This window comes from Alligator sinensis, unplaced genomic scaffold (assembly GCF_000455745.1).
Source record: "Alligator sinensis unplaced genomic scaffold, ASM45574v1 scaffold432_1, whole genome shotgun sequence".
Lineage (NCBI taxonomy): Eukaryota > Metazoa > Chordata > Crocodylia > Alligatoridae > Alligator > Alligator sinensis.
In genome coordinates, this window is record NW_005841998.1 from 1,803,337 (window position 1) to 1,826,676 (window position 23,340).

The 23,340-nt window shown below is 42.8% G+C and overlaps 1 protein-coding gene across 4 annotated transcripts in view; it reads right to left on the bottom strand.

Annotated features, from left to right (window-relative positions):
• SPTBN1 (spectrin beta, non-erythrocytic 1) overlaps positions 1-23,340 on the bottom strand; it is a 201,974-nt gene that overhangs the window by 22,602 nt on the left and 156,032 nt on the right. For all 4 annotated transcript variants that reach the window (XM_025201573.1, XM_006021584.2, XM_025201575.1 and 1 more), the window contains 11 exons: positions 21,324-21,414; positions 14,824-14,970; positions 10,416-10,679; positions 9,422-9,646; positions 8,814-8,903; positions 8,164-8,442; positions 6,826-6,956; positions 5,816-6,020; positions 5,032-5,406; positions 2,388-2,632; positions 1,484-1,622 (listed from right to left, as the gene is read on the bottom strand). In XM_025201573.1, coding sequence (XP_025057358.1) covers positions 1,484-1,622; positions 2,388-2,632; positions 5,032-5,406; positions 5,816-6,020; positions 6,826-6,956; positions 8,164-8,442; positions 8,814-8,903; positions 9,422-9,646; positions 10,416-10,679; positions 14,824-14,970; positions 21,324-21,414 — 2,191 coding nt within the window. The remainder of the gene's footprint in view (positions 1-1,483; positions 1,623-2,387; positions 2,633-5,031; positions 5,407-5,815; positions 6,021-6,825; positions 6,957-8,163; positions 8,443-8,813; positions 8,904-9,421; positions 9,647-10,415; positions 10,680-14,823; positions 14,971-21,323; positions 21,415-23,340) is intronic.

Consider the following 23,340-nt stretch of genomic DNA (forward strand, 5'->3'; position numbering starts at 1 on the left):
CAAACTACGCTGACAATACCAAAATACACTGATACCCTAACATGAACCTTCCATTTATCTCAACAAGTGTATTGTTTGAAAATATCTCTTTGAGAACATGGCACAGTATTCACTTGTAATGCAGGCACAGAAAATACTAGCCGCCTCTATATGTAGCAATCATCTGGCAATGATATTTTTATCCCATGGGGGGCAGCAAAGAAGTAAGAGCTGAGCCTATCTTTTTGGCTATACAGTCTAATTGCGTCTAGGGGTGCGACAATAAAGATTTTTTTGGCCAATCCCGATGGCCAATTATTAACTAGCCACGTGGTCTGATACTGATTGGATAGCCAACATGCAGCCCAGCAGCTTGGAGATCAGTGTCTGGCTGGTATGTCTGTGGAGGGAAAGGGGGGGACTACAGGGAACTGTGGGGTGGCTATAACCCACCCTGTAGTCCCTCCTCCCACCACCACCACCCACCTGCCCCGAGTGCAGCCCTGGCCCAGCCCCACCGCCAGGAAAAGGCCAGTGCAGTCCCTGGCCCCGAGCCTGTAGCAGGCAGCTCGCCCTCACCCCGCACACAAATCTAACAGGGACACATGCCCCCCATGCCTTCCCTGAGGGGTGCACAGGGACAGGGAGCTGCCTGTGGCTCCATCCTCCCCTGGCTGGACAGCACCTGCCCCTGCCCCACTGCCTCCCTCACAGTGGGGGCCTCGTTCTGTTCCCCCCCCACCCCTTGTTTTCCCCACACCTCCCCAACAGACTTACCAGCCAGAGGCTGCTTCCAAGCTGCCAGGCTGCATTCCTTGCACGCATACAAGTAGCATTTATTGGTGATGTTATTGGCTACACTGTCCAAAAAAAGCCAATTGCCGATGTCAATTTTCCTTTTATCGGTGTCGATCCAATATGGACTGATATACTAGTGCACCTCTAATTGTGTCCCAAAATGGCCAAGGTAAATATGGAAAGAAACCCAGAGTTCAAGCAGTGGCAAATCAGATTCTCAACGCTGGATTTGTTTTTTCTTAATATTCTACCATAACCAAACTAGAGATTGTTCCTGCCCAATGAGGCTCAAACCTTTGCCCCCTCCTCAAGCAGGCTCTGCAGATAACTCTGGTACACCTGGTGCAAGACAGAGCTGGCTTCATTGCCTCTCCCCTTGCTTAAAGAATTCAAAATTCTACAGTTCACAATCCTCCCCCCTAGCCAAACAGGGTATGAGTCACTTCTGTGTGTTCCCTGGAACAAAAGGTTTTGTATAAGCTTAGGTATCAATTTGGGGACAGTTTCTCTATCCCACATGGATGGGAAGAGTGAAATTATACAGCAATCTCACAAACACAAGCACAATGGACCCTGAAGCACTGCATCCTAATGTAAATGAACATCTCATTAGTCAACAGATTGCACAATGCAAGCCTTCTACAGTCAAAACAAAATCCATAGCTGCACTGCACTGAAGCTTCTGTGTAATCAGAAAGCACAGTACCTCTTCTGATGCATAGTGTTTTCTTGCCAGGAGAGATTTGCCAAGTTCAATGCAGGTAGTAAAACTGTCATTGCGGGCATCAATTTCTGCTTTAATACCCTGGTGATTGTTCATTAGTAATTCAACAGATGAGACATCCCTAAAACAACAAATCTGTAGTTCAGAAATGTATGCTCTCAAATTAACATCACTGTCGAGTCAACATATTGTTAAGCAAATCAGATAGTGTAGAAATGCAGAATACTACTTTTCAACTAGAGTGCCAATAGATCGTTTGCAGGGCACCATGAGGTGTGAGAAAATAAACAGATAAAGGCAAGATCAAGCTTGTCCCTGATGGGTCAATCCCCCACCCCCCCACTGCCTGGCCCCTCTGCAAGGAGGTAATAAACACTGTAATATATGAATTTTTTTTTTTAATTGAGTGTCACTCAATTCACAAAGGGTATGGAGGAGTACCTCAAGTCCAAAAAAATTGAGAACCACCGATTTAGAACTTAATCCCTAGTTTGCCATTGCATGAAGGAATGAGATGGTTGTGCACTTCTTTGTTAAGAATGAACCCATTTTGGTCTGAAACAGATTACAATGTGCAAAATCATGTGATATTAATTGTCCAATACCAGCTATGCCCTAGTGGCTCCTTATATACTTCTCTGCAGCCAGCCCTGCATTGCCTCCAACCTGCCAGTCGGCACAGCTCTAGGTCCTAATCATGGGGTCGTGGCTGTCATGCCACCTACCCACCACTCCCTGCTCCTCAGTAACCTTTCTAATCAAAGTATCCAAATAGCCACTGTGTTCCACTTGCCTGGAAGCATCCCACTTCTCCATTCTCCTAACTGCTCAATAGTCCTCATCTACCAAGCATCCTGCAATATACCTCTCCAACTTTTCAAGTTACCTTGGCTTCTCCTGGGCTTCAATCTGCCGAATAACATCTTCCATCCAAAGCATGAGATCCCGAACCATGCTGAAGAAACGGAATTTGTCCCCTGTATCTACCAGTCTAACCCTGCGTCCCTCGCAGGCATCTAGCAGAGCTTTCCAGGCTTCTAGGACTTCATTCTCCCTCTTCTGGATGTCATCAGCCTTGTCCCCAGCATAGGCAGCCTGAAGACGTGCAGCATCCTCCTGCAGTTGTCTCACCTAATGAGGGTGAAGAAGAACAGCACCTCAACTCACATGTGCCTGTTACACATTTGCATCTGGAATGTATTTAGACTTTGGAGTATCACGAACCATTTCTTAATGTCTAATACTTTCATGCTTCTAAAATACAGAATTTACCATTCTGAAAACCTTATTTGGTATCCTCTTAGCTTTCTGTTTTAGAAAGGGGGAGAGGGACTACATAAAGAACAAGAGACCTTTGGTTAATAAACCTCACAGGAAAGAGATGTACACTGTTACCTGCACCAATACAAAGGGATTAAGAGATTTAAGGCCAGAAGGGACATTTCCGATCATAAAATCTGACTTTGCTAGCATATGTCAGTATTTTCTGTAACAAGCCTGTAACTCCTAGTTGACATGCATCATATCATTTAGAAAACCATCCAATCTTGATACAAAGACTTAAAATGACAGAGAAACCATCATTCCCCTTGGGTAAGTGGTCCAATAGTTAATTACCCTCATTTAAAAAAATCTGCAACTTATTTCCTGAGGGAATGTGTCTAAATGGTCTACCCATTAGATTTTGCCATGCCTCTGTTCATAAATTAAAGAGACCTGTACCATCAGAAATCTCTTCCCCATAGAGGCCATAATCAAATCATACTCTCTTTGATTAAACTAAATATTGTTTTACAGCTGCCTCACTAAAAGGCATGTTTTACTAAAGTGCAAATCATTCTTGGATAATTTTTTGAACTCTTCCCCTACTTCTTTCAATACCCTTCTGGAAGGGTTCACACCAGAACTACATATAGTATTCCAGCAATGCAGATCAAGATGTACAGATAACTTTTGTACTCCTACTTTCTACTCCCTTGTTTAAATATCCAAACACAGAGCGAGCTCCTCTGACGACAGCACTGCCCTGAGATTCCATTTTCAGTTAGTTACCCAAATCACAATCCCTAAACCTGTTTGAGACCGTCTCCCATCTTTTTATGGGGCTTGCATTCCATGGGCGTAAAGCACTATCAGAATGGAAGAAAAAAGTGTTATACCCACTTTGCTCTGGTGTACACTACATACATATATTGCAGAACAATAGTGAACTGGGCTCAGACAACTTAGCCACAAACTTACTTCCTTTAAAAAATAATAAGAATTGTTATTAATAGGACCCTGGATGATCTATTAGGAACACAAGACTGGAAGGATTATCAAGCCTAGTCGCTTGTGATTAAAGACAACTATGCAACAAACATCTGCCCAAACACATGCATAAGAATATCCACTTTGGCTCTTCCTGCACACCACAATCACCATTCACTCTACAAAGAAAAAACTCATAGAAACAGAGCTGGAGAGTCAAGGGCATCATCCGTGTGTTTCCCAAATGATATCAAAGTCTTTGTCAGAAGTTTCCTCATCTATACTTTTTAAAAAGTATCACAGAAAGGAATGTTGGAGGAGTTATGAAGTCACAAAAAGGCTAGTTATTAGACTGACTGTGTGGCAGCTAAAAGTCTACATACTTCATCAATTAGTAGAAATAATAATATCAAGTATGAGAAAATTTTGAGAGGATTAAGTGTTGTCATTTAAATTCTGTCCCACCACATACTGTTTGGAACATGCTCATCCACTGAACAGCTGAAACTTGTCCAATATTCAGAAAAAAAATTAAATATGGCCACAGTAACCCAGAAAACTTCCCTTGCATCTCATTAAGATACCGAGTACCACTGTACCCCAAGAATTTAGGTTTATGGCACAGAAAAGTCTGTACTTGAACATTATTCCTGATATAAACACCCTGACAGATTTAACGTCAGTCCAATGCCTTTTTCTGAAACTGCTTAAGAGGTGTTCTGTTTAATTCAATTTAATTTCGATCAGAAGGTTATTTAAAAGCTTATTTTCCAAACAAATGAGCCAGACGATCTAACACTGACAATATATGACCGGTCTTCTGGGGGGCTGGTTTGATCTGTCCATCTCCCATTCCCTCTATGTTTTCATATTGGTACACTACTCACTAAAAACAGGAACTGCATGGCTAAGTCCCCAGCAACAGGAGGTGAAAGTCTGAACCTCACTGCCTGTCCTCAGAATCAACAAATAGGTCCCCTGACTTCTTTTGTTCCTAACCAAGGGGAGGAAACGGTATATTTCAATAGAGAATTATCTATACCTTTTGAATAACTTGAGCTTTAAGAACACCTGCAGATCTACCCACCATTGGTCATTAGAAAAGAAAATTACAAAAATAGGAGGGAAAATAACTCATGTGAAGCTACTCACATAGAGATGCATTTTGAAAAGCAGACAGCAGTTTGATCTCCTAGCCAGTTGGGGGCAGAAATAAGAGCAGAACTCAAATTCCCAGATTCCTACATCTACACACTGAACAGCACACACTTAATACACACCTGGGTGCCCAAAGCTTGGATATCATGTTCAAACGTTGTGTGCATTCTCTGTAGTGTTTCCACTGTATTTTGGTCTCTACCAAGTTCTTCAGGTAACTTCTTATGTTTATCTTGGATACGTCCTAAGATCTCCTTGGCATCATGGTAAAATTTATGCAGTTCATAAGAGGCAGCTAGAATCTGTGTTCTTGTGTCAATAAGCTCCAACAGGTCAGCCCATGCCTCATTGAGACCATCTTTCCATTCTGCAATGGTGGCAGCATCAGAATGTCCTGAATTGATGAGCTCGTCAGCCATATGGTTAACAGTATCAACCCGCTCCTGTCCAATGTTTCCAGTGTCTCGAGCAAATTCACGGAATCGCTCTTGTAGCATCTGAAAAGTGTATAAACAACAACTGTAAAAACACTGCTGTTTGTACTGATCTTCTTGTTGTTAATCTATCATCTAGAATTACAAATACAATGCAGCTATGATGTACTCTATCACTTTTGGAATATGCCCCAGATCAGCAGAAACTTTATAACAGCAAATCTTCCAAGTGCTGTAATTCACAGACTAGAACCAGAGGCAGTTCAAGACCAGTTCAGAAATCCTATGATACACCACTTACATTTTTAGTAAGCAAACAGAAAGCAAATAACTGAAGAGCTCATACTGGTATACATATACAATCTGGTCCACAAAATATGCAAAACTTGCCATTGATTGAAATCAGCCAACTTTTGTGTGCAACTCACCAAAAAATTAGACAAGTCTGCTGCCAAAGCCAAAAAGAACTCACCGTTACATGTTCATAATCCTGTCCCAGCTCATGGGATCCGGCCACCACCTCCCTCTCAGCAATCCACTGCTCCAAGTCATCCACTTCCCGGTTAAGCTGAAAGAGCCTGTGTCTCTCGTCCAGTTTGCCCCTCCTCTCTTCAGCTAGATCCTTCAGGCCTGCATACAGCTTATCTACCTTGGACTGCCGCATACTGATGCGCTCGCTAGAGAAGAAACAAATCAGCAAAAATTGTACTGAGACATCACCAGGGTTTTGAAAGAAAATAAACCCTAACAACAAAATCTAAGAGGGAAAAAATTATTCTCTGAATGCTTGGCTCCTAGAACATCTCTCTCTAGGGTGCACAAAACATCCTGGGCTACATCCTTAGCTCGTGTAGTTCCACTGAAGTCAGTGAAACTGCTGAGTACATTAGCTGAAGGCTCAGCCCAACGGGTAAAAACCTAAAACATGCATGGACTACAGAAAATGCTAAAAGTGAACAAAGCTGGTCATTTGTCTCAGCTGGAGACCATTCAGTGGACTTGTTCCATAACTAAGAGGAAGGACCTGAGCTATTATTTGCTTGGCTCAGACAATTAGGATTTCCTTCTCTGTTAGAAGTTAATTCTAAATTGACAGTCAAGAGCACCAACAGATTTCTTTCATCCCAAGACTCAGTGTTTCCACAGGAAAGTGAAAGTTCCATTTGCCATCTTCTTTGCTTTGATTTCCCGTGAGCTGCAAAACTCCCTTTTAATATGCCTTTCCTCTGCCTTATTATAAATTACTATAATATTCCAATATGCAACCAGCAGAACCGTAAGAGCCCAGAGACTAAGTCTCTTTACTGCTGTTAAGTGACCACTAGGGAGTGCTTTTGAGTCAAGGGAGGTGGAGATTGAGCCATCTCCAAATACACCAGTTCCATTCCAGCACCATTTTGCTTTATTGTTTATATTTCATTTTCTCCCAAGACAATGAACTATTAAAGTTAATTCACAGTCTAATTAATAAGCAATATTAACCTTTCTGGATGATTGTCTGCAACCAAAGTTCTGCTGGTCCTGGAAAGCTGATGCACTGTCTCAGCATAGTCTTCTACGGCCTGTTCCAAAATCTGGTGCTTCTTCAACATGGATACTGCACTCTGTTCATCCTGTAACAGTTACAGAAATGAGTCTGGTTCCTCTATTCCATGGAAGTATGCAGCAACAATGAGCTCATGTTGGTGCATGAAGAAAGTCCAGTGGACTTGCCAGCATTTTAAGAAACTGCTAAAAAGTTGCTTTCAAACACAACTTGGAGACCTTTGTTCAGATAATGGTATATAACTAGTTGAGCCTATAGTAAATGGTAACCACAGACAAGGAAATTACAAGTGAAAGGATGGTATCCAAAACAAAATTAAATCCATTATGCATCAAGCATGCTGCATTTCCTTAATTGTGAAGCTCTTAGACAAGCTTCTAGAACACTGTTGATTTGCAGGGCTCCAAAGAAAATTAACACATTTTAGGTGGATCACTTGTCTGGCTTTGCACTTACAAGCTTGGGTCAAAACCAAGGAATTCTAAGCAGCATGGAAAAACTTGCTTCCAACAAAGCGACTTTGTCAAAACTTGCAGTGTGTAATTAAAATGACAACTAAACCCAGCTCACTATGTTACTTGAAGTCACCAGTAAACTTTTCTCCCTTAGCCATTCTGGTAGACTGACTGTTTGTGGTTAGAATGTAAAGGAAGATTCCTTTCATTTGCTTGGCTTAGAAAATTAAGAATTTTTTTCTATCTGGAAACTGAATGCCCATGGAGCTGTTGCATGGGTGTAAAAATATTATTCATTTTACCAGATTAATCAATGCATTCTGTCATCATTATCATCCTAACAGCAGCAGCAACAATAAACACTGAAAAGTATTGAACTTAGAACAGATTTGGAGAACTGTTTCTCTGATGTGTGTGACTTCAGTGGAAACAGCATGATCTTAACCGAGTGTTCAGGAATTCTGAAATTGTGAGCTAGATCATCAATGTGGTCTGGTTGCTTTGTGCTCCTCCAGTGATGAAAAACTGCTGGATAATTTGACCTTATACCAGCATACAGAAAAACATGCATACGCCACACACCCTGTGCTAATACATGGTGGTGCTATTATTATCTGAGGTTGCTGCACCGTTAATCTGAGTTGATATAGCAAGAACAATTCTCTGGGAGCTCCACCCAGTAAGATGTGTCTTGTGAAATGACTCAGTCTCAAGAGGGCAATTCAGTTACTGCGTTTATGACATACTGTATTATGCCTCCTCCTACTCTTTGCTCATAGCAATTAGAAAGCAAGTTTGTTTCACTGTAAAGTTGCTCACCTTAGCTTTCTCTTCTGACATCATATACAGCTCCTGCTCGCTCATCCAGGCCTCAGCCTCAGCAGCATCGAAGTAATACTGCTGTGCTCTGTGAGACTCCTCCAGGCGCTTGTGGCGTTTCTCTGTCTCCTCAATTAGGAGGTTCCACAGCTGCTGCAAGTCACCAAGTCGCTGCTGAATCGCTTCGGCATTAGGGCTGCTGTCTGTAAGGATATTCTGGCTCCTCTCAAAAATGTCATCGATGCGAGGCTGATGCCCTTGGATTTCTTTCTGAAGTGTCTATACAGGAAAACAATGAGCTCATTAGAAACTCTACCCAAACAAATGCTTGTGAAAATGATGAGGCCCAGCAAGGCTGTCATCTAAGGACAGGATCAGGTGCAGCAAAAGGCACCTTAGCTGTCTGGACTGCCTTGTTTGACTGACAAATGAAGACTGTCTCCTGCATAAAGATATCAGAGGGATAGGGAACCTCTGCACTTTTGCCACTCCCAGCACACTCACTCTGGAGCATCCACTGTCTGGCCTAAGCATTTTGAGCAAACTCCTCCCAAGCAAAGCCTCCTGAAATATTTGTCACAGTAAAGTCCTACTGCATACTGAGAACAGCTAGCTAACACAGCATAGGTATCTCTGAAAGCAGTACACACCTGATTTTTCTTTATTAGTAGCTGAACAGTCTGGAGGTTATGTCCATGATCAGTAGATGTTGCTATAGGCATCCTCTCGCCAACCCACAACTAAAAGAGAAATGACCAAAACAACTTCATTAATAGAGAAATCCTAGACAGATGGGAGAGGAGAGGAGAGATGAAGTCTGGGAGACCTGGGACTTGGAAATGCAATAGTATCACAGTGGCGTTCAACCTTTCAGCCCCACAGATTGGATGAGTGGCATGAGGCTGGTCCACGGGTCAGATCCCACATGGTGTTGGGCCGGATCCCACATGTCTAGATCCTCCCACATCCCACTTGGATCAGGCCCTGTGCTGCCCTAACCCTGTGTGTTTGATCTAGCATGCAGAACCCACACTATCCACTCACAGGGTTCCCCACAGATCTGGATATTTGACAGCTGGGAAGTAGCAATTAATGCTGCCACAACTCTCTCACCACAAAATTTTTGGGCCTGTGGGGAACCCTGCGGGCTGGTGATTAAACACCCTTGGTCTAACATATTAGTGATAGATGAACTCAAACCAGTTTCAAATGCCCGACCGTTCTGATTGTTTACAAGGGGACCAAGGCTTATACTCACAATCTCATCTTCTACGTCCCTGTTGAACTGGTGGATCTCTTTGGAGGCCAATAGATTTGCCTTCCTTTCAGTTAAAGGTTCCAGTAATTCCAAAAATTTCTGCTCTACAATAAGACGTTTACCATCCACCTCATCAGTACTCTTCCCCTCCTGGCTCAAAGCCTGTGCCTGGCTTTGTAGCTCTTCTATCTCCTTCTTACGAACATCCATTTGGTTCTCAAGCATCTAAAAAAGGGGAAAATATGCCATCAGTACTTGAAAAAAAAAATCCCCATACACTTATTACATGTAATTTGTCTGACTGGAAATGTCACTACCTTCACAATGTTGGACTAGAACAAAAGATGAATCACAGTATGTAGGAATCTGCCTTACACCAGTAATTATTGGAACACTTGAACATGTCTTAAAATGCCAGAAGTATTGCCCATGTGTACTAATGCATCCTTCCTGTTTGGACTGAGGAAGACACCTGCAAAGAGGGCACATTAAGGCCAGGTTCCCTGATGAACAACAGGGCTTAACATCACCGAAGTCACAAGGGGTACTATATGTGTTTGTGCAAGGGGTGAATTTGGTTACTAGAACTTACTCTTTACTAGCTACTCATAATTCAATCTAACAATTCTGGAGCAGAATAAACAGTAAGGGCAGAATGACTTTGCTCATGGCTCTAACTATAGGGAATTAGGGAGCAAGCAGCAATTTGAAGATGGCAAGTGGAGGGCAAACAAATACTGGAGGATCATCCTGAGGGTGAGAAACAGTATAAATAGGCAAATGGGAGGAAGGGAGGGAGGGAGAGGGGAAGTGACACTGAATATTTGGGGTCAGTGTGTCTCTGATTGTCCTCTCTTGTTTAAGGGAAGGCAAAACTAACAGGAAGAAAGAATAAACTAAATCTTCTTCTAAACTGGAAGCATTGCTTGCGTCTTCCTAAACTTGTGTAGAGCTGCCCTTTTTCCCTCTTTTACACAAGCCACATCTCATTTACCTGTTGTTTTTTCAACAGAATGTTGACGCTGGTAAGATCCTTTCCATAGTCATCAGATTGTATCTGGCACTCCAAGCCATTCAGCCATTTATCCAGATCAGCACAACTCTGGGTGAACAGCTCAGCTTTATTCGCATCAAAGAGTCGCTGAGCCTTGGTCTGAGTGGTAGATTCAAGCTCCTCCCACATTTGGTGTAGACCTGTCAGCTTTTCTTTCACTATGGCCTCAGTCTCTGGCTTCTCTGCAATGAGTTGCATCCCTTCCTGTAAAGTACAAAGCAAATTAAATGAAACGTCAAGCAGGAGCATCACAGTTCTGTTCATTAAATTAATCTCAGTAATAGAGTCCAGGGTCCCTTTTGATTTGGCAGCACCAGCCACCCAGTACTATCACAATCTCATCTCAAGGTTTCTTTTCAGGGCAAAGACTTCCAAGTCCTCTCCACTTCCAAGAGAGGGTTTTCTGCAGGCGCTGGAGTTGTGCGGGGGGGGGGCGGCGGCGGGCTGCATGGGTGGAGAGCGTTGGCTGCACACTGCCATTTTTCATTTAAACCTTGCGGAAGGTCCCTCATGATGGTTATGTAGGGATTCAGATTACATGTTTTGGCTGGAATTGGAGCACACTTCCCAAGAGACCTGTGGAGCAACAAGGAGGAGGTGATGACAGAAAAAAAAAAACGTTGCCCTAACTTGTACAGAATCCCTGCAGTACCACAGAACATTTTATATAAAGGGCTGGGGGAATTTAGGCTAAAAGAAGCATGGCTGTGCTGTAAAATGGAGGATGGGTGAAGACAGTCATGCTAAGGGGGACTCTGTATGGATGGACAGACTTTGAAGTCTTAGCTTCTTTTGCATATTTGTTTCCCTTCCATGTAGGAACAAGACAGGCTAGCAAGTTGGGTGGATCAGAATCTGATGAAGTTCAACATTGAGAAACGTAAAGTGCTCCACCTTGGGATGAGCAACCCTCAACACACCTACAGGCTTGGCAGCACCAAACTGACTAGCACCACGAATGAAAGTGACCTGGTGGTAATAAGAGACCACAGCATGAATAGCATGAATATGAGCTGGCAGCACGATGCTGTAGCCAGTAGGGCAAATAATACTTTGGCATGCATCAATCAATGCATCTCCAGCAAAACCAAGGAGGTGATTCTTCCGTTCTACTCAGCCCTGGTGAGACTGCAGCCTGAGTACTGCACCCAGTTCAGGGCACCACACTTGAACAAGGACTTGGACAAGCCTGAGAGGCTCCAAAGAAGAGCCATCCATATGATCAGTCTTACATGGCAAGCCATATGAGGAAAGGTTGAGGCATCTGGGACTTTTCAGCCTGAGAAAAAGAAGGCTGAGAGGGGACCTGGTAGCAGCTTACCACTACACTAGGGGAGCACATCAAGGGCTCAGTGAGCAACTGTTCACCAGAGCACTCAAAAGAAAAATCAGGAGTAATGGCCACAAAGTCCTGGAAGACCGATTCAGGTTCAACATTCAACAGACCAAAGCAGGCAAGAACGCTCAAAAGCTGCCATGGCCCACCAAAAGCATCCAGGAATGTCTCAAAGCCAAAAATTAGGTGTACACACAATGGAAGGGAGGGGCCCTCACCAAAGAGGACTATACCTCCATTGCTCGAGATTGTAGTGGGGCTGTTAGGAAGGCCAAGGTGGAGATGGAACTGGGACTAGCAATCCGGATCATGGATCACAAGAAGTCCTTTTTTAAATACGTACATACATAAAAAGAAGGTACCAAGTAATGAGGGGACTCTGCAAGACATGCTTGGTAATCTGGTGGTAGCACCAGGCAACAAAGTTAATCTCTTTAACAGTTTCTTTTCTTCCATTTTTCTGAGCAGTGACAGGGACATCCCCCACTAGGAATCCAGACGGACCCAGGGGAGGCGCACCCAGGCCCAGGGTCAGTGAGGACCTAGTCAGGGAACTTCTGGAGGGACTAAACTTAGGTGACTGTGGTGTCGATGCCTACACAGTCAGATGGGTCGCAAATTGGCAAGAGGGCCACACCCAGAGAGTGGTGGTGGACGGGTCATTTTAGACCTGGAGGGACATGGGCAGTGGGGTCCCCCAGGGCTCAGTCCTCAAGCCCCCACTGTTCAATATCTTCATCGGTGACTTGGACAAGGGGGTGAAAGGTACCTTGTTCAAATTCGCAGATGACACCAAGATGTGGGGAGAAGTGAGCATGCTAGAAGAGAGAGACAGGCTACAACTAGATCTGAACAGGTTACAGAGGTGGGCGGGTGAGAACAGGATGAGTTTCAATACGGACAAGTGCAAGGTACTTGCACTTGGGGAGGAAAAACTAGCAGCATACCTACAGGCTGGGGAACTCCCTTCTTGTCAGCACAGAGGCAGAAAAGGATCTTGGAGTCACTATCGATTCCAAGATGAACATGGGCCGCCAATGTGGGGACGCAGTCAGGAAGGCTAACCACATCTTGTCATGCATCCATAGATGCATCTCGAGCAGGTCCAAGGAGCCTCCCCCTCTATGCAACATTGGTCAGGCTGCAGTTGGAGTACTGCGTCCAGTTCTGGGTGCCACACTTCAGGAGGGATGTGGATAGCATAGAAAGTGTCCAGAGGAGGGCCACTCGCATGATCAGGGGGCAGCAGGGTAGGCCCTATGAAGAGAGGCTACGGGACCTGAACCTGTTCAGTCTACACAAAAGAAGGCTGAGAGGGGATCTGGTGGCCACCTACAAACTTGCCAGGGGGGACCAGCAAGCTATGGGAGAGTCCCTGTTCCCCCAAGCACTACCGGGAGTTACAAGGAATAACGGCCATAAACTGACTGAGAGTAGATTCAGGCTAGACATCAGGAGGCACTACTTCACAGTCAGAGCAGCTAGGAGCTGGAACCAACTTCCTAGGGAAGTGGTGCTTGCCCTTACCCTGGGGATATTCAAAAGGAAGCTAGACAATCACCTAGCTGGGGTCATTTGACCCCTGCATTCTTTCCTGCCATGGCAGGGGGCAGACTTGATGACCTGCTTAGGTCCCTTCCAACCCTACCAACTATGAAACTATGAAACTATGAAAAGTTTCTTCACAGACAGGGTGTCCAGACTGTGAAATAAGCTCCCTCCAGAGGTGATGCAATCACCTGCCCTGGAAATCTTCAAGAGGAGACTAGACAGTCAGACTGCTGACCCCCAGTTATCACCTGATCCCAAGTTATCTTTCCTGCTTGGTACAGGGGGTTGGATGTGATGATCTTTTGAGGTCTCTTCTGGCCTTACAATCTATGAATCGATGAATCCTTACAGGAAAATAGGCCCCTTGTTTAGAAAAACACCAATGAAATGGTTGGATGCAAAATATTTCTTCCTTTAGAAAGGCTGCCTTACTTTCAGAGATACTGTCTCTACTACTAACTCTGTACCTCTGGAACTGGTAACAGCTCAAAGAATAGAAGCACATGAATACTGTTAATGTTAACTCAGTCATCTGGAATTGTGGTTCAGTACATAACTCTGGTGCATGCACTTTACTTTTTGTTGCAATCTTCCTTTCCAAGGACAAAGGATGATAATACATTAGTACTGCTGAAAAAGCACTCCTACTGCTGAAAGCAGTATTTCAAATCACACCACTAAAAGGTATTACTATGTGCAGATCACTGAAAAGCCTCTAATGGGATACAAAGAGTGCCACAGTGGAAAAGGAACGAAGCAATTAAACTAACTTCAGTGAATGGAAACCCACTTTCAGGGCTGGAGATGGAAATTTTTTAGTGTTCTGGTGTTCTCCCTTTCAAATGCGAAATGGAAAAAAAAAAAAGCGAACATCACATCACATTAATGCTATTAAAATCACTTGGTACTGCTCTGTGCAGATGTTAATGATTCACAAAACTGTCTGTGCTTTACCTTTGTACATGAGGTTTGTTTTTGAAAGGTGGTGGGATTACATTCCCAAAACAGTGAGAGTCACCACGGTAACCTGGCTTTTACAGACATTTTCTTTCAACAATCCGCATAGCAAGTGTGTGCAGTTTACTAGCCAAAATGATTTTTGTGCTTTTCAGCCCAGGATCTGAAAAGCAAGCTGCGCTCTCCCTTCTCCTTCCATCATTTGGCAACAGGAAAAAAACTGGCAAATTGGTCACTAAGTACAATGTAAAAACTTGGCTCTATCGCACCCAGTTTAGATAAAATAGATTAGACTGGAAACAAAACCAATTACATGGGATAGAGGATGAACTGGGCAGATTTGTTTTTCAAAGCTTTATTTGCTCTGAAGTAATGAGAATTAGTTACTGTCAAACTGAAGAAATTATGCAAAGCAAATCTGGTCAGTATAAGGGTAACGCTTTTAGTTTCCAATCTGAACGCAACTTTATTTTATGAAGAGAGCCAGCTTATGGAATTAGTTACCTTTTCAATTTTGTCCAGCCATTCCTTATTGGATCCAAGTTCTGCCATGAATGCCTGGTGTTTTAGCCACTTGCTGTGTAGGTTCCTTGCTTCATCATAAGACATATCCTGGGCTGTAAGCATCTTCTCATTGATCCAAAGTGACAGCTGTAAAAATGTGAAAAAATGTGGTTGCTTGGGGTTAAGCATGTCTCTATAATGGAACTGGGAGAGGATGGAAAACTAGAAGATACTCAGCACCAAGGCTGAGCGGAAGTAACCCATTACAAGGATAGAGGAGAGAAGCTGGATCAGATCTGAGGCTGTTTAAATTCAGGATTTTAGGCTCTGTCCATCTCTTTTACAGCCTCTACAACACACAAATAACCAGTTTCTACCTCACAGAGAATAGGCCAGCTCCAAAACCTTCTGAAGCATGTGGAAAGACTGCCAACTCCAACGAGCTTTGGCTCTGGCCATGTATGTTTACTTCTAACAGAAGGACAGCATAACTCTTATTGCTCTCATGCACAGTATGTGATACTGAGGAAAGCTGACAAATCACACATTACCCAGATCAGGCCCTCATTTGGATATGCTGATTACCGAACACCCAAATTTACATTCAGCCCTTAACTATTGGCTGGCTTGCTTTTGGCAGCATCATTGGTGAGGCCACACGTGAAAGAGGTAGATAGATTGAGCACCCTTCTAGAGAGGATCCTTTAGGTACAGCTCTGACGTTCACTTTATGCTTAGCACATTGATAGTATGGTATTGGTAGTCTATCACTACTGCACAGACACCTAGAGGTTCATTTTTAGGGTGCTGCTGGAAAATTTGAAGGGCTTTTACTCTTCCCTACAAGTAAACAAATAGCTCCATTCACCAAAGTACAAGCAAAACTCACTGAGATCAACAGCAGCAGGGTCAGGACCATGCGTTCCATGTAATGATAGCATCTACAATCAGTAGCATAACTAAGGTGGAGTGACCAGGGCAACAGCCCCAAACACTGACTTTGCTGGGGGGGAGAGGGGGGAAATAGGAAATGGAATAACAGCTGCCGTCAAAGCCACACCAGCAACTGAAAGTTGCCCCTGCCCCAAGCACCCAGCTATACCTCTGTCTATAATATGTTTCCCCAAATTCTCTCTAGGCAAATATCAGGCCTGTATACAACCAGAATGGCAGTTAGAATTCTCTGTAACTTCTCATGCAGGACCCTGACTCTGTATTATGGTCCAACAATGTGGATCCTGTATGTTAATAGATTCCCATGGACTTCAATAGGATTACAAACAGATGTAGAGGTCCATTTTAGCTGCATCTAAATTATTCACCCTGGCCTTGTTTTACTCTTAACTGATATATTCAATGAGAATTTCTATATATACACCTATATCAAAAGAGAATCTTACAAATAAGTAATGTTTTCATACCACTTTAATATTATAGCCATAACCCTTCCCTCAAATCTTTCTACACACACACACACACACCCCCCCACACCTTTTCTAATGTTAAGAAATTCTTCAAAACTAAAGGAATTTTTCCTGTTTATAAAAATGTTTTTTCCAATATTCATTAAACTAACTCCTGTAATTTAAAACCCAAACTAAAATTGCTTTTTTACATTTTATAAACTCACTTTGCTCCTTTTGCTCAGATTTTCCTAAATTGTAGCAATAGAAAGTAAAATTGAAAATACATTGAGGAAATGAGGGCATTTTAAAAAAGTAATAGCATAGAAAGTAATAGGAGTGAAAGCAAGGCTTGCTACTAACCCTAAAAAAAGTCTCTCGAGTAGCTCATATCTGAGTGGTCTTGACATTAAAAAAAATTAGGAAGAAAGCACAAAACACCTTAAAAAAAGCTTACAAGAAGATGCCTATTCTGCATCTTTAGAGCCACCTACCCAAGGGGAAAATATCTAAACAAGTCCCAGCTTTGTTGCTAAGCAGGTCACTGCTGCAGTACAAACCATCCTACAGATAAAAACATCATATGGTAACAGAACATGTAAGTAAAACTTGCCAGTCCACCACCACTCAGTCAGCATTCCTGAACAACAATGTCCATTCATAATTCATGAACATTTTAAAGGTCATTTTAAAAGCATTGTTGAGCTCTGCAAAAACAAAAGGAAAGCCTATCTGGAGAATCAAAAAACCCCCCAATCCTTATCTGATCTTTCCATTGAATCTAAAAATGTGACTCTTACTGGAAACATTATGAGCATCCAAGTTTACAGCTGTAACAGGCATACTGACAGGGAACATACGGATTCTAAAAATTAACACATTGACCATATATTCAGGATGATTATATAGCCTTGAATTGGTGGCTGTTCTCCTGACTTCCCAATTAAAGAGATAAATGGTCCACTCTGACAACTGCAACACTCCCATTATCTGTTTTCACTCAACTGTCACATTAACTCCCTCCAGGGATCTTCAAATACCTTCCAAAGGAGGGTATTAGCATCTACATTTTACAGCTGGGGTAAACTGAAGCATAAATAAATGGAATATAGTGAGCAGTTATCAGGATATACCTGGGTCTTGTAATTCCCACTGCCCGTCTTTCCTTCTTCTGACATCACAAAGATCTCTAAATAATAATTCAAGGCATCAACATTAAAAGCTATTTTATTTACACACCAGAGACAGTTATTGGCTACTGGAACCTAGTATGTTCTGGGCCAATATAAATACAATGATAATTCAGTAGTAATATGTTCCCTGAAATATGGCCTTATTCCATTAAGGGCAACTTCATATCCTGTTGAAGTCAACTGGAGTTTTGCCATTGTTTTCAATTAAGTAAGGACTCAGTCCTTAAGGGCAATGGGAGCTAGTCTGCTACACTTCCTCACAGCTTGTGTCTTCCTCATAACACTGAATTTCAAGTGGTGTCTTGTGAATAGAGAAAACACAGATAAGAATTTAGAGAAAGGCAAGTAGCACAGATGCATGTAACTGTAGAACAATCAGGAAAGACTTGGGATTGTTTTTATTTCTCTTCCCAGACATTGTAAATCTGGAGATTGCCAACGGATCTCTCAAGGTGCAAGGTTCATAAACGTCTATAAGGAATGACAAAACCTGTCAGCATAGTCAGTGAACAGAAGACTTTGGGCTGGATGCCACATCTTTCTTTCACTCTGACTTAAAAGACACTGGACTGGAAAGCATTCAAACTCCTAAGTATTCAGACTGGAAATTCAGCTTTAAGTCTCTTGATGCAGGCTACTGAGGAATGGTGATTTGAAGAAAATGAAACCTCCAAGATTCAGTACCACTTTCTGAGAATTTCCACTTGTCACATTTTAATTTAATCCATTCACCAGATTTCTTGGACACATCCATCAGTATGCATAAGACAGACAGACAGTTAGCCTGTAAATAACAGTGTGGCAATAAACCTAACTACTTAAAAAAATAACCTGGGATATCTTCTCTTTCCTCTCCAGCCTAGAGAAAGATAGGTCTTTTAGTCCTTGTAGCTAAACTATCTCTGTAAGTGTTTCCTTATCTTCATGGGCTTCACTGAACCTTCTCCATCATAGCAGTGCCTCTTATGAACTAGAAGGGAAGAAGTGTGTGCATCACAGAACAGACTCAGCATAATAGACTTGGTGACTAATCCTGAGAGTAGTTACCCTGTGAAAGAAGTTCACTATACAGAAAAATGTCCTCCTTTCCTTTGGTTACAACTGACAGTATTGGGATAGGATCCAGAGAACTGGGGTTCAGATCTGTCTCATAATTCTTTCTTAGTCTTACGTTGTAAGCAATATGGAGCAGCAACACTTCAGAAGTGGTTCTGTAACTCAGGGAAACACAAAGCTTCCCAAAAGCCCTGATGTGCTCTACTAATGCACATAAGGTTTCTGACGTGCTCTACCGGCTGACAGAGTGAAGAGGGAAGAGTGGCCCTGCCTTCTCCGTACCCCTTAAGTATGGGCTGCACTGAATGAGCAGTCATTGCATTCCCAAAAGCACAGACCTTGCAGCTGTCTCTGTCCCCTGGTTCCTGTTTACAGTACACCATCAAGGACCTAGAGATCTGGTATTCACACTCATATAAAAAGCAAACTGACACTGGCCAACTGTAGTCTCTCTACTTCTGCCTGTGCTTCTAAAAAGGGAGGTCTCTAATTAAGCTTCAAACTTGATGTCACTTTGAGATGAACTTGAGAAATTCACGCCACTGCTGGTACCATTATCGTCAGCAATCCCTCTATTTGAGGATGATCATTCTCTACAACAACTCACGGATGGGGCTTCAGGTGACTTAAGAGTCCAATCCTTGAGCTACAGATCTGACCACAGAAGTTGCATGTCCTTCCGTAAGAGAGAGTAGGTTCTGTAAGCTAGCATTCTTTTTTTTTTTCCTTCCTCTGGTCTTTCATCTCTGCTTCAAGGGCAAGATGTTTTACCTCGAAGGGGGCTGCCACTTGGTTGAGGTTGCAAAGCCATTGGAGTTGGCTGGCAGCCAGCTCCTCCCTACTCTTGATGATGTCAGCATCTACTCTTTTGAGGTATACCTTCAATGTGTCCATCTAGCGTTTCCTCTGGCTGCTGTGAGATCTTGGGTTGCAACCAAGCTGGGAGTAGAGCACTTGTTTTGAGAGTTGAGTCAGGCATCTGCACGCAATGTCCAGTTCAGCTAAGTTGGTGCTTGAGGATCACTAACTCAATACTGGTAACACTCATTTCAGCAAAGATGTTGGGTTGTATGGCGATCTTCCCATTAGATGTGGAGGATTTTCCAGAGGCATTGGTGGTAATCTCTCTCCAGGCTCTTGAGATGTGACACTAGGTTACCCATGTTTCACATCTGTGGAACAGGGTCGGGATGCTGTGTAGACCTGGATCTTGGTGTCTTTCTGGAGACTGTGATGAATACAGACATTCTGAAGCCACTTCCCAAAGAAGGTACTTGCGGTTCCAGATCCTGTGCTGGATCTCCTCATCAATGTTCACTCTGAGAAAGGTGGCTATCAAGGTAGAGGAAGTGCTCGACTACCTCCAGGGTGTTTGTGGGGATTTGGGGGGGGGGGGGGGGGGGGGGGTCATATTTATGGCCCAGCGCAGGCTGATAGAGAACTTTAGTCTTCTCAATGTTGAAAGAGAGGCCCAAAGTTCAGCAAGCTTTTTCAAAAGATCCAGCATGGTCTACAGGTTTTCCTCAGTGTGCACAAAGATGGTGCAGTTGTCAGCGTACTGAAGGTCAAGGATGGTTGTTTTGAGTACTTGGGTCTTCAAGCAAGAGTGACCCAGATTGAGAAGCACTCCATCCATTCAGGGCTCCCTCCATCTATTCAATGTCAATTCTGGAAGGAAGCTGGTCTTTAATGAGAACCAGGATGACTGTCCAAAAATGGAGAACAGGGTTAGGGCAATGATGCATCCTTGCTTGACCCCAGTTCAGGTGATAAATGGATCTGTTTCCACTACACTACAAAGAACAGTCACAGTCATCTGTTCTGGAACAAGCCTAAGAGCTTCATGATTGATGGAAACAAAGACTTTAGTAAGGTCAATGGAGGCCATATACAAGTCTTGATGTTATTCTGGACACCTTTCTTGGACCTGATGGACAACAAAGATCATGTCTATTGCCCCACAGGATGGTCTGAAACCACACTGCAATTCCAGCAGGACTTCCTCAGCAAGAGGTAGAAGACAGAGCTCAGGAGGATGCAGGCAAGGATTTTTCCTGCTGTGGAAAGGAGAGCAATAGATACCTCACTAGTTCCTACACATAGACTCATCTTATTTCTTGAAGATAGTCATGATGCTGGGAATTTGGAGGTCCCCAGGGATCTCTTTGTTGTTCCAAATCTAAAATGTTTAAGGGCTAACCAGTGATACATGAAAGTACTCAATAATACTCTAATTCATTCCACAAATTACGGGAAAGATTATTTCCAACTTTAAAATTGAAAATGCCATCAATGAAAAAGCGATGTCAGTTGCTACAAAATCTAGAGATTTTTTTTTTTAGGAAAGTCTAATAATAATTAGAAAAAAAAACCCCTGCCTAATAAATGCCACACTAAAAACAATCCAGTGCATTCCTATTCAATCCATGTTTCTTACTTTCTGGTCCTCTTACCAAATCCTCTTATCAAATCCAGGCAGACAAAATATACACAAAGACAATCAGCCACAGGTGTGGCAGTTTATACAGTAGTGCTAAGCCCCTCCAGATTCTTTTTGACAAAGTTTAATGATAGTTTAGAGTTGGTGTTGCTTTCTTCTCCTACATGTACTATGATCAAAGAGGAAATGAAGACAAAGACAGAATCTTCAGGTAGTAAAACAGTGGAAAGGATTAACTTTACATGAATATATCTGCTTTTTGGATTGTTCAATACACACCAGATGGACATTCAAGACCTGATCCTGTAACCTAATAAAAGCTCTAACCTTCCATTATGTGCACATCAAGGAGATCTTCTTCCCATGGACTGAAGCTCTTATACACCAGAGTGATGTGACAATACCTACCTCCTGGCAATCCTGAAGAAACTTTTGAAGATCCCTGTTGTCTTTCAATCTCATCAGAAGCTCACTGGCTGCTTCACGATTCTTCCTATGTCTGTTTAATGAAAATAAAATACAAAAAACCCTGAAATACATGTTGTATGCTAAACTACAGTTTTATTGTTTTTGTGGCCTCTAGGACAGTATTTCTCAACCCATGGGCCACAACCCAAAAGCAGATCGCAAGAACATATGAAACGGTCGCAGGAACAAACTTTAAAAATAGATTCTCCTTTAAAGGAGAAAAACATGGTAAACCGTGGCTTTTCTCTTCCAGACTATCAGAGTTCCAGCCTGCAAGGGGCTGCTTGGGACCCCCATAGCCCCCCTTTTCTCCCACACACCCACCCCCTGCTCCACACACTGGGGCTGCAGGTTGGGAGTGCTGGGTTGGGACTGGCCATCATTGTTTACAAATGGGTCCTGGTACAAAAAAAGTTGAGAAACACTGCTCCAGGACACCTGCCTTGAGTACTGATATGTTGACAGCTGCTTTTTACTGCTCTTCAAGCGGAAGGTATTAGTAGGTCTTAAGCATGGTTCTTAGATAATATGCTTATTTAAATTCCTTATGCATCTTTTGATCTATTTTGGATTAGGTTAAAAACAAAGGGCCAAATTCAGAAGTCAATGGAGTATCACAGGTGTATCTCAGTACAGATTTCAGTCATTATTTTTACCACTATATGAAAGTCAAGACTTTGTAACAAGAAAACTCAAAGAAAAACCTCATAAGGATTCAGTCACATATTACTCGACCAGAACTAAGCACACAGCTGGATCCATGCATATATTTTCACTTTCAACTTCACATTAATAAACCTGCCTTTAGTAGACCAAGCTGTAGGAGTGTCAGATACTGTGTTTACAAATTATACCAGGTGACCACACTTACATAGTCTTGTAAACCAAAGTTTTCTGTATGTAGAAATACTATTTATTGGAACAAAACTCAGTTTGGAAGAAAGACATGTTACTTAGAGGGACGAATTTTTGCAGGTCCTATCTTTCATTAGAACAACTGTATGGCTGGGATATAGTTAGAAAAAGCTGGAACCTGATGAAGAATGCCTTGCATTCAAAAGTTTATCTAACTTTATCCCAATCATGCAACTGGTTCAATAAAAGGTATCATTCACAAAAATTCTTGCCTCTTGGATAATTCCAGGACCACTGGCTACAACATCACTCCAACACTACCAAAGATTACTTTGCCCTGCTGTGTAGGTTGACTTCCCTTGGGATGTGTTCAGGGGCCTATAATTGTGGTAACTGATGTGGTTTTCACACCATCAACATGTCAAGAACCTAATCTCAGCCACATAAAACTGCTTCTATTCATATGGCCACAAGACAATTTGCACTGGTTCCTCAGGCATTTTTGAAGAGATTTTGGGTACAGCAGAAATCTGTTGCATTTGTTTTCCAGATCCATCTATTATACTTTCACTTTTGAGAAGGGGGTAAGTTAAATGCAAGTGAAGTTTATTAAATATGACTGGCAGAAGTTGGAGTAAAGGTCATAATTTGCCAGTGGGTGCATCTACACGTGCGCTTTACTGCAGAGTTGACTAATTAACACTACAGCAAAGCATCGCCGTCTACACATGTGCCCCCGGGTATTAGGGCTAGGAATGTAAATATCATTTAAAAATTTAATTATTTAACCTCCTCTAATTATATCAGTTAAATGATTAACCAATAACCCAGCAGCTCTAACAGCTGCTGCTGGGAGTTGCTCCCAGTTCTGGGAGACCTTTGACTGGGGGCAGGGGAGGAAGGAGGCAAGTCCAGCCAGACAACACAGCCCACATGAAGCCCTGTGCTAGGAAAGAGGGAGCAGCTATGAACTGAGCAGCTAACTGTTTAACTGATGAGTCATTAGGCTGCTCCTGATGTTCTCCTCTTAGGCTATGGATGCTAGTCTCCCTTACACTCCCCTTCCTTCTTGTTCCTCCTTCCTGCTGCCTTCTGATTCCTG